This window comes from Eulemur rufifrons, chromosome 7 (genome assembly GCF_041146395.1).
Source record: "Eulemur rufifrons isolate Redbay chromosome 7, OSU_ERuf_1, whole genome shotgun sequence".
In the NCBI taxonomy this organism is placed as follows: domain Eukaryota; kingdom Metazoa; phylum Chordata; class Mammalia; order Primates; family Lemuridae; genus Eulemur; species Eulemur rufifrons.
Window position 1 is genome coordinate 83,579,661 of NC_090989.1, and position 12,331 is coordinate 83,591,991.

The window sequence follows — 12,331 nt, forward strand, 5'->3', positions numbered from 1 at the left end:
TGAGTTGAAGGTGTCATATGGAGTTTTAGGTGTTGAAATAACCATGGTGTGGCAGATGGTAGGTGAGGTTGCAGATGGTGAGTAATGCTTCCTGTTGATTTATCTGTGACAAGAAATCTCACTGGATGATCCAAGGAGGAGTCACTTTCTTAAATATTATGATATGGGAAGAACCTGGGAGGTCAGGAGGAGAACTCATTCCTTCATATGCTCTTTAAGTTAATCTACGAAAAAATCAGCAGAGAATGGGGGTGATTCAGTCAGTGCTGAATATCAGATAGGTATTCCTTGACCCCGCAGGGTAAGGGCCTTAAGACAAAGAAACTCCTCAGTATCTGATGAATAGCAATAGTTCTTTACATTAGATTTTTAAAACTCCCAATCTTCTTTCCACATATATTATCACTCCTTTCTCTTCTTTTAAACTAGTTTCTGTTTCCTATCAACTCTTTCTTCTTTTGTGAAAGAAGAAAGAAAGATCTCTTTCTTCTTATTGTGATATCAGTTGTCTCTACCACCTTTCTCTATGGAAACCTCTTGTCTTTTGCTAAATATTTCTGACTTTGCTAATATTTCTGTATCTCTCATTTAGTGAAAGTCGGAAGTGCTTTTTCTACCTTTCTAAATTGTACAAAATTACTAGGGGAGTCTTAGAAAAATTGCAAAGTAAATTCTGAGCACTGGTTCTTTTTACTCATTTACACTCTCAAATAATACTTGTTTTCCTCCCCATATATATAGTACCTTTTTTCACCTTCAATTAAAACCTATGCTGAGTTTGTCTAAGTTGCCTGTAGTGGACATCTGCTATTTTCACCTTCCCAGTACATCTTCCTCAGTTCTTTAGCACACACCAGTTTTCCTTTGGCGAATTATCTGACTCTCACCTAGTGGGGCTGCAAATCACATGCCCTGCGTCCACTGTTACAGAGGTGGGTGTGTAATGCCATGCTATACAGCCTGGCCGACAGGAGTTTACCACTCCCTTGGGGGCATACTGGAAGGCTCACTAGTGGACAAGGGATACAAAGACAACTTGCTTTTCTGAGGACTGATACTAACACTGTTTTTTTTTTTTTTTCCTGTAATGATAGACATAGGGGTTTTTTGAACAAATAGGTTCTAGGCATCATCTTTGCTGGTATGTGGAGAATTAAGAATGAAATCAAGAGAAGAAAAAAGAGCTGGGGGGTGGGGAGAAAGGGAGGGAGAGAGGGAGAGAGGGAGAGAAAGAGAGTTTTTTATGAAGAGAAGTTGTGACTTTTACCTAAAGAAATTTCTGATAATGCAAATATAGTAGTTGGTGGAATTGTATAGAGGACTTTGAAACCCTCTCCATGGTCTTGATATTACAACTTGCAAGGGTTTGGGGATTAAATTTATTTTAGAAGGACTAGGTTAAAGAACTGTTCTGGAAGCCCTAATTAAGTGATTGCATTGTTTGCGAGAACATTTTTTCCCCCTACCTAAATGCAACACTTATTCACAAAGTTACAATTGGAATTCACAGATTGACATTTTCTTCCAATTCCTTGGCATTGCACTAGAGAATGAATGATACCTCAGCCAAGACAAAACCATGACAATTTTAGCAACATTTTGTTAGGAACACAGTTATGTTCTTAAGTAATGGTTGTTTGGTTGTCATAAAGTGGCATAAGAACATAATGCAGAATTTCAGACAGTGTTACTTTTCAGAAGGCCAAATCATACTTGAGGGGCGATGCAGGATTAAAATTAACATGGGCATCTGAAGGATTTAGTTGGCTCATCAATTTAATTCATACCTGAGCATTCAGTTCTAATGGATATATTCTAATGGATATATTCCTGCCTTTTAGAGTTGATGTCATGTGTGCTACCTTCATAAATTTCTCTGTAAGTCATAATTATGGTTGGGTTATTTTCCATGGTCTTATATTCTAAACAAATGGAAGTTGCTCTTTCCCCATTCCCTCCTCCATTTCGATAAAATAACACTAGTAAAATAAGTCAGGATAAAGTATTTGTTTTATTTGGTATAGATTTGATGGGTAGATGTTACAGGGAGGCAGATTTCAACTTGTTATTTGGAAAATTTTCTAGCATTAAATGGTGACCTATCCTATCAGGCAGTAAGCATCCCTATCACTAGATGATCTCTGCTAAGGATTTTGTAAAAGGGATTTATGCACTGGTGTGAGTTTTGAGTAAAACGACATTTTAGAGCTATTCTATTTCCAAGAGATTATATATTAATAGTGGATATACTAATACTACTTATACATTTTATTATTAATACGGTAATTACCATTTGGAAACATCTAGTTTATGCTATATACAGTGCTAGACATTTTACATGCATATCCCAGTTAAGTCTCATACCAACTCTTTGTAGATATTAGCCTGTGTAGATTAGAGACCTAATTGTTGTAATCTATTTTTTTCACATGTGTTGTCTCAATCCTTCTGTTACATCATCACCTCATTCTTGAGAAAGAAGTCAGTGATGTGTACTTTGTATTATTCCTTACAGTTGCTTTGAACATGAAAAGGTGGAATAGATTCAACTTAGAAGTTGTTTGTTCAGTCCTGCTGTTCATTCACATCATGCTAACAAATTTTTCAGATGAGTCCTGAAGCATGGTTCCTTGAATCAAATTTCCCAAATAGTACATACATTGGAGAGGTTATTGTAGAACTGTAAGATTATTCTTACCGAATTGTTTTACAAGGGGAGAGGTAAAAAATTAGAAGTTCAGAAGAGAAGGAATAACGTATCTAACCTTTAATCATCCCCTCTTCCCCACTAGGACAATGAGAACTCCCCTTCTTGCTTGAACATTGTTCATTTCAGTATTTTGGTGGAGGAGGGGGCAAACTTAATTACAATTGTGTTATAGCAAATCATTCCTTTGAAATTATTGTTTTAACTCATTTCAGTTTATTACTCATATTATTTTGCTATACTACAGGCCTCTCTGTTAATGCCAGTAGAATGATTATGGTGTCAAGATGTTTCACCTGCAGAAATGTGGTAAGATGTTAATGGCTTGACATACCGATAATAATATTTGTTTTATAAATGCCATGCATAATCATTTTTTGGTCATTCACAGCAAAAGGAAAAGGGTAACCTGCTGGAACTCTAAATGTCATGTGATCTACATACTAGTTACTTTATGATCGCCTACACCATCATTACCATCAGCTAGCATTTTGTCAGTAGCTTTCTACAGAGTCATGTATTTTATTATAGCTATTTGCAAGCAATCATTGGTGCATTTACCATTTCTTGGTTTTAATACAATTGCAACTCAGGGAATCTGAAATCAATAAAGTTTTAGATAGGATGTGCTGATTGGATAATGAAAGTGATTTGGAAGCATAGACACTTATATCATTTGGGGAAGTCATTCATGTTGAAAAATGTGGAGACTCAGAGCTCTGTTTCTGACAGATGTAAATAAAGCTTTGGGCCCTAAAAAGGCAAGTGCCTTATTGGGAATATCAGCAGGGGAGCTATTCTTTAATGCATAGATTAATATGTACAGATCCTATTTGAAAATCAGCCCTGTGTTCTGAAGATTGGAGAATAGTATTCATTCTTCCTTCCACACGTCTAGGATGAAATGTTACTGTTAAAGGGACTTTGGTCCTCAGCTGGTCTTACCTCCTAATTTTACAGGTAAAGAAGTCAGGAGACTCATTGAGAAGCTTAAAGCCACCTGCTCACCATATCTCCATCAAAGTCTTTTGACTTCCAGGTCAGTGCTCTTTCACCTTTAGCCCCACAATTTTTTCCAAACCTCAAAACCTCCCAGAGTTACCCAAAAGATCCCAAAGTAAGGGAAATGGTTGCCATAACAGGAAATTTACAGGCTATTTTCTCAGCTCTACCTCTCCACCATCCATCTGTGCAATCTCGGGGAAGTTATTTAACATCTCTGAGCTTCGAAATTCTTATCTGTAGGATAAGATAATAATAGTGCTTCCTCCAATAGGGTTGCTATAAACATTAAATTAGCTAATATGTGAAAGCATTTAAAACATTATTAGTCCCAGATCTTTCTTCTTAATGAGAATTAATTGTGTATACATCTAAATTACTTGAAATGGCTGTTGAATATTGGGATTCAAGAAGGCGCTAATCTCTTTTTCGTGTCATTATTTTGAAATGTCTAGATTCTTATCTAAAACATTATTTGAGAATTCTTAATAAAAATCCAGAGGAAAATTTAAAAAATAACTCATCTAATAGTTTCACTCATATGTACTTTGCCCTTGGATTGAAAGGAAGCTCAAGGAACATTAAAGATCATAAATTTTCAGCTTCACAGTCCCAAAGATTTCTCTATTATTTTCAGAATTATGTTTTCAAGTTGAAGTAGAAATAAAGTTTTCTATCATATTTTTCAAATGTTCACAACATTGTATGTATGTATTTGTTTTTAAAAAAGGAACTTGCTTTATAATCACACTTTAAATACGTTTAAAGGGTTTTGGACTACCATGGGCTTGTCAGCTCAAACTGCAAGAAGTATTCAAATTTTGTGATTTAATAATTAAAAAAAAATTTTAATTACACATTTGAAGTCCTGACACCCTAGGGATTTATTTGCTTATGAAAATTCAAACAATGAATTACAATATTGCAGGATAATTTCCACTTCATCAGATTAGTTTTGCCATTCATTCCACAAGTGATTTGTAAAATTTCGCAATACCTAAAAAACTTTGATACTACATTACAAAAAGGTACTTAAATATAGATGAGAAAGATAGATGTTTGTCTTCTTTTGATATTGATATTAAATAAAAGATGGAATGTTTTTATTTAAAACTGATCCCTCATTTTCCCCTTAAGCACAATAAGTAAATAGCAATGTGAACAAAGTCTTTCTTTAAATCTGTTATTCAGTTCAAATGTGTGTTAGAAAAAAGGTCTATTTTGTGTATAAAATATAACAACAAAAAAGGGAATTGTAAATACAAAAATAAAACATGTAGAGGAGGCAAAATATTCTATGCACATAGCTTTGAGATCTCAATAGGGAACACTTGTCAGAAGGAGCGACTACACATTCATTAACTTAAACATAAATTCCCAAAGAGCAATATTTCAATATGTTAATTTGCCACAACAGATTTACCCTTTGAAACAAGCCCACCAGCTTTTACCAGCAAGGAGCATCTTAATTTTACCATCTAACAGTTCAGCTGAAATGAAATAAAGATTTCCACACAGATATCTTAGTAACACAGGATTTCCTGGGTTGTAATGGAGCACCTGCCAACATTCAGTCAGTTCATAGGTAATGAAACTCCTTGTAAATATCATTTCTTTACACAGTAGCAGGGTCTTAAATGGAAAACGGCTCTGTTCATTTTCTACTTAAATCACAGGAAGAAAATATAGAATTGGCTAATGAAAACAGCTTATTTTTTTGGAAATTAGTTAAAAAATTTAAAGTTATGAATAAAAAGTGATGAAAGAAAAGTAGCTGGCTGGGTTTCCCCTATTTTTTTTTTTTTTTACAATAATATGGTAAAAATACAAGGAAAATGCTTAACACCCTTTAATTAGGAAATCTGGTCCCTTCACTTGCTATAGGGCTCAGTTCAGAATAAGAAAAGAAAAAATATTTTTGGCTGTAGCTTTAGTAAACAATGAATGAGAAAAAAATATTGTCTTCAAGAGATCTGACAACTTAGAATACAGACTTTATCACATTAATATTATCTACATTCTTCCACAAAGCTTGGCAAATGAATAACTGAGCCCTATTTTGGCGGAATGAGAGAAGGAAGTACTAGTTCCAGCATTGAAATAAGATTGTGAAAACAGCCAATCGACACAAAACAGTTATTTCTTCTCCTGAATAATAAAGACATCATGTTTGCATATAGAACAGCTTTTGCGTTATTGCTCTATGTATAAGAATATATTAAGGAACTGACAACAGACTGCACATTACAAACTTAAGGTTCTTTGGTGAAGAATGAAAGAAAACAGTATTTGAGCTTTAAAGAAAATTATTTCATCCACTTTTGCTTTTATCTATTGATCCGTTGGATCCTCTCACAGAGCAGGGAGAGGTACTGTGTGAGTTTTACCATGGCAACGATGGCCACGCCCCCAGCCATCATACATGTTGGCCAGAAGAGTGAATGGAACAGCACGTTGGAACTGTAGAGTTTGGTTAGGATGACGCTCTTCTGGTTTCCTTCCGGGTCAGAATAGCAGGAGAAGTGTTGGTACTTTCTGAAGTTTTCCATGACAACATTCACCATGGACATGGATTCTTCAAAGTTTTTCCCACATTTAGGTATATAGGAGCACTGCGGAGAATGAGACAAACTGTTAGTAGAGATACTCTGCATGTGTGTCTGACAATAGAGGGGTGGGGTATGTGGCCAACTCAATGATCTATGAAATAACCATGATATTTATGTTCCTTGATAGCTCACCCATACATTATTTAAATAGTGATTAAAATCAAATGATGGATATGTTAATTAGCTTGATTTAATCATTCCACATTGTATACAAAAAAATTTAATGACTCCCAATGAATTCTTTTTGCCATTTCTAGGTGTGGTGGGTTTTAATTATTTCCTGTTAAACACAATTGTTTAGGGAATCAGAGTGTCAACTTTTCCATCTTTTGTCTGTCCACATCTGTCCATGTGATATCAAAGGTTTCCAGTTCTCTCAAGGAAACTCTTATCTTTTATTGGCTTGGCTTCATTTTAATTGGTTACTTTTTTACTGTCATCAAGAAAGTAGCTACTCCTCTGGTGAATTGCTGAAAAAGGAGTCTTGGAAAGTGTAGAGATAATGAATAGTTAAAGAGCTGTAATGAGTGGGTCATTTAGCATGCCAAAGTAACTTTTCCCATAAACCAGTGAAAAATAAAACAGAATCAAATCAGTTTATTCTTCAATCGCCACTCACCTGAGAATGTAATGATACTTTCCTTTGATCTTTTCACCTCTCCTTTCTTTCTTGCAATTTCTTCTATGTGTCTCTCCTCTCTGTCTTTCTATACATTTACATCTTTTGACTTTTTTCCTTTGTATCTCTCTTTATTTTCCTTGCTCTTACCCCAGACCCCACCTGTCTTTATATTTTCCTCTCTGCTCCCTCTTTCTGTCCTCTTTCCCCTTCTCTTTCTCTCTTCTCTGGATGTGGATGAAATTAAATAACTTCTTTGTAGTTTTTCTTTTTATTATGTATTAGATATATTTGACTATATTTTTTCTAATTTAAAAAGTGTTCTCTGAGGAAATCTCTATGACCCTTTTTCCTTGGTCTGTAAATGTACAGTGACAAAACTGATATAACAATGAGTCTAATTTTTTAAAAAGTTGGGAAAAAAGTGGATTATGTCATTTTTCTGGGAGATGTGAGGGTTCTTGCTTAACTCTTTCCCCTCTCTATGGTAAGCACCTCCCAATAGAAAAACAATGATTCCCTGCTCCTTATTATATATATTATCAAATGATGAATTTAACTTATTTATCTGAATTAAACTGGTTTCTGACAGGATCACTAATCTATGTAGTGTTTTAGTGACAATTAGAAAACTATGCCCCCTCTTCAAAACACTGTTATTTTCGGTTGGAAAATTATCCTAACAAATTAATTTTATGAAAAAAACCCTGTAACTTACTGTTATTTACCAATTTACAAATTGTGATTATAAATATTTACATCTATGACTTTTACAATGTGACCGGTACCCCTAGGGTTGTTCAGTACACAACCTACATGAGACACAGATGAGGCGGGCTATGGGTGAACTTTGAGGTACGCTGATACTAGTTATGGGGTAATATCCTGGAATTTCAGAAAAATTTAGACCTGTAGATTTCACTGGAAGAAAATATATTTAAAAATACAATGAGTTTTAGCTAATGGAGTATATTTGGATTATTCTTTCCTCTAACTTTATTAATGGGCACATAGGCACTTTGCTTTTATTTTTTTTTTTGCCTAGCTGTAATTATTGAATTAATTGACTATAAACAGCAGGAGAGTTTTTTGATTAGTCAAGAATAGAGGATGAGCATGCTGGCATTTATTGTAAATCATGTTTAAAATGGTGTTCTTTAAGCAAACTGGTCGGCACCTTCAAATTTAACAAGGTAAGAATAAATGTGAATACACTTATGAGTACAGCAGACAGTTGGTACTAGTACAGCTTTAAGGGTCTTAAAGTATTTCCAAGAAAGCAGAATTTCTCAGTGAATTACAACTTAGTGTGAAGTTTGGCCACTGACTGCCATGAAGCAAATTTCCTACCAGTTGGATTCCTCTGGATCAAAAAGGTACAAGGCAGTAAGGAATACCTTTGTTTTTGTTCTTCTTCAAAGATTCTCAGATCATGTCTTTAAATTAAAAAAAAATTTTTTTGACGCAAAGCATTAAAATAAATCACAAACATGACATTTGTGGTTGAATTCAAACTAAGCAAATTTGGATTACAAATGTTATCAGGTATCTGTATGTTTTTGTGCAAACATAGTTCACAGTAGTAGTTTTAGTGGCTAACCAGTACTGTTATTGAAATGATCTCAGTAAAAATGGCATTTCATTAAAAATGGAGTTTTTTTCTTTTCTTATGTTCTTGTCAATTGATTCAGCTTTTAAAATTTCTTTTGAAGAAAAATTTGTCAGCCAAATGGCAATAATTCTTCCACTAGGTAAGATTCTTCCAAAAATAAACCCCCAAGATATAAACTACCTTTGAGACCATCTAGCAAGGTTGCAATACCTTGCTGTAGTCGTCAGGATCTGAAATGTGTGCATTTGGGTTGGCCACATGCTGCATGTTCCATACATGATTGGACTTGGGTCCTTAGGGCCAGTGGCACAGGTAGATGCCAGTGGAGAAAGATCTACTGCTCTGGTGGTTTTAGCTCTTCCTGATCTTGTCACCTGTCACTTTCTAATATACATGCAAACTGTTACTCCCATTAGACTGTTACTGCTCCTGAAAATTCTGCCAAATGTCAAATCAGTCATCTACTAGACTATTACTGCTCCTCAAAATTCTACCAAATGTCAGTCAATCATCCACTTTTATTACTGATGGGTCCTTCTGTGCTAATGAAGGTATGAGGTAGTATGTACAGCAAGTTCCTGACTGACTTATGTTTAGGAAATCTGGTTACTGTGTAGGCAAGTTACTTGGACCCTCAGAATCAATTTCTTTATCTATATAATGGGGTTAATAGAGCCTTCCTGGTAGGGTTTTTTTAAATTAAATTAAATTTATTTTATTTTATTTTTATTTTTATTTTTTTATTTTATTTTTTTCTGGTAGGGTTTTTGTGGGGATTAAATGATGAATTTGCATAAAGCCTCAATAAATGTTCATTAACATGTTTTTCTATTGAATGTGATATTTGTCCACTTGATCTTCTAAAGTCTTTAGTCAACTGCCATATACTAAACTATGAAATCTCTAAGAAGGACAAAATTACTAGCTATATAGGTTTCACAGGGGCAGTCCTGTTCAGTGTGTCTCATCTCATGTCCCTTCTATTTTTGTCCTAGGGGATTTGCATTATGCTGAATTCTACATTAGGATTCTAGGTTCCTGTTTCTGTGGCTCAGACTATAGCCATGTGCATGTTCCTGAAGCTGGTATGAATTTGGAGTGAAGATTTAGTTATTTTATGATTTTTTAATGATTTTGAAAGAGAATTTTATGTGATTAGTTTAGAATACATAGATACATTTAGATGCATTGCAACAAATGAAACTTTACTAAGTGGGCTCTATACTTAGATAAAGATCCAAGCACTTTTAGATCATTCTTTTTTTTTGTTTTTAGTAAGAGGTATGGGATAGGGAAGATTTAACTTTTAGGTTTTGCGTGATACATAACACAAAGGAAACTATGAATAATAATTTTATATACACAATACACTTAAGCAGTGATCAAACTATGCTAATAGTTTTACCACAGCCATAGGTCATTCTTTTTCTTTTGTGCCTTAACTTATAAATATATAAACCTACCAAACCTCTAAGGCAGCCATTCAGTGGAAGATTTAGACTCATATCTCTCTTCTTAATTCTGGGTTTTGTTAATAAACCTCATTGCTTAGATTCTTGAAGGAAAGAAACTTCTTTTTAGTATTGAAAACCATAGAGACAGCCCCAGGGACATGGCCTTTGCTCTCCCAGCTAAAGAAACCTCGGTCCTGTCAATGTCTGCTGACCATCTTTCCCCTTACTTGGGCAATGAAGGTCCAGAAATAGCATCTTCTCTCCAATTCTTTGGGAATTCACTGGAAATCTTCTTTTCTTAGCCTCACTTCCAAAATCTTTTACAACAGAGTTATTTTTATTCTCATGATGGACAGAAGTTTTGAGAAACTACCTGTTAGGCTTTTCTTAGACATGCTTTGCTAGGCATGTGTGAAGCAAAGAGTGACATGCCTTCATCCTAAAAATAAAAGACATGGGGAGAGGAAGGGGACAGTAGGAGGATGCTTGGCCAAATAACCTCACTGCCTGCCTCTTTTTCCTTGTGATGGCAGGAAGGGAGCTATCAATTTCTCAGGATCACCTCAAGGGAAGGATTTGTTCTTTATTTGCTCTTTTATAACAAAGGGAAGTGTCTTATTTCAGAAAGGCTAGAGGTTTAATGAAATACAATCAATATTTATTGTCTCCAGTATGTCAGATAGCATGTTAGATATAAGTGTCAAAAACATAAACAATATATGATTCATAGACAGAGAGAAACAGAAATAGAATAGAAAACAAGTGTCGGTGATAAAATGGGATAGAAATGTGGCTAAAAAGGCTTTCAGTAAAGACTGTACTACCACAAAGGTAGGGCACAAATTTGCTGTAAGAACTTCTTATGTAGCTAGGGCACCCTATTCCACAATGCCCATGCGGTAAACAAACAAACCACAAACAAAAAAACAAAAACACTGCTCATGTGAAACATAAATATTTTTGGTTCCAAAATCAGATGGAACTTTTTCTAGTGTTCTCAAACAATAGATATTTATTAAGTATATACAATGTTCCAGATTTTGTGTTCTGTGCTAGAGCATAAGACATAATTCCCATGTTCAAAGGATGTAGAGATCACCAGCTGGTAGCCTTGAATTACTTTGGCTCACAAGTATATTTTGAACTTTTTGAGTTTTTTGAACATTCGTGATGAACGGAGGAGTTGAGAGAGTAAATTGGGACTTCATTTTTTTTCTCCTTTTGAGATTTTCTGCTCCTTACCATCATTTTTAAAAAAGTGAATACCACAAAATTCAGTTTAGACTTGTTTGGTTTGCACTTACAGTATCTGCTTGATTTTAGCAAGTGCACTGTTTGAAGTATTAATATTTAGTAGAGGAAAAGGAAAACAGAATTCACACTCTGCTATGCATGACTATTTCTTCCAGTGTTAAGACAAAGGTGCGTCTAGTGTGGGGTTTTCCTTTCCTGTATTTGCCCAGAACTCTCACATCTATTATGGCATTTCTGCTTGATTTGGAGTAGAGAAGAAACTTAAAAGATCTAGGAAATCCACTAAGGAGATAGAAGCCTCCTGGAGCCTTGGGATCAGTCAATACCCAGAGTAGTTTACACCATGGAGCCATGAGGTTTCTGACCTATCCAGTTAGTGCTACATGAGTCAGATAATCTGATCCAGAGCTCTCACCGTGGTCCTCTTTCTGGGCTATTGGAGAAGAATAGGCTCCTTCTCCCTCAGGTGCCCTCAGTTGTCCCAGAATTCAGCTTTGGTGAGAAGTGACTAAACTCTGCCAGTCACAAAAGCATTTCTGAATCTATGGCCCATAGGCAGTTTTAGCAAATGTCTAATAACTATCTCCAAATTTAAAATGCTAATTATGAGGATGTTAAGTATTAAATTTCAGGGCACGTCCTCCCCCCTGTTTTTCTTTATTCTTTTCAGGGTTAACTTTTACCTGCTTAATGTCCACTTTGTGTAAACTGGTGCTGAATACATAGCCCTGACCTTTCCTGTGGGTCACAGATAATTCTATTCCTTGCTCATGGCCTTTTACTTGATCTTAAGCACCTCTTGGAATAGGATGAAGTGGGTGGATTCTCACCTGTTCACCAAAATATGCCATCAGAAGGATAAATATTTCCTAGAATTTGGAATTTTCTGAACTCTTGTCTTTACTCTCTCAGGAGGAGACTCTAAAATGTTTGTTGTTTCAAGAGATAGCATGATGGAGTAAAGAGATTTATATATTAATTCAGAGCAAATTAGTGAGTATGTAACTTTGGTAAAATTATTTCATTTTCAGAGCTCAGCTTCATTATTGTAAAGTGGGGATAACGGTGGTGCCT

At 35.1% G+C, this 12,331-nt stretch overlaps 1 protein-coding gene across 2 annotated transcripts in view; it reads right to left on the minus strand.

The window, feature by feature from the left end:
• Window positions 1-4,549: 4,549 nt before the first annotated feature.
• Window positions 4,550-12,331, minus strand: part of KCNMB2 (potassium calcium-activated channel subfamily M regulatory beta subunit 2) — a 347,713-nt gene continuing 339,931 nt past the window's right edge. Inside the window, exon 5 of one of the 2 annotated variants that reach the window (XM_069472917.1) lies at window positions 4,550-6,321. In XM_069472917.1, coding sequence (XP_069329018.1) covers window positions 6,037-6,321 — 285 coding nt within the window. In that variant the 3' untranslated portion in view covers window positions 4,550-6,036. The remainder of the gene's footprint in view (window positions 6,322-12,331) is intronic. The other variant, XM_069472916.1, reaches the window with a different exon arrangement.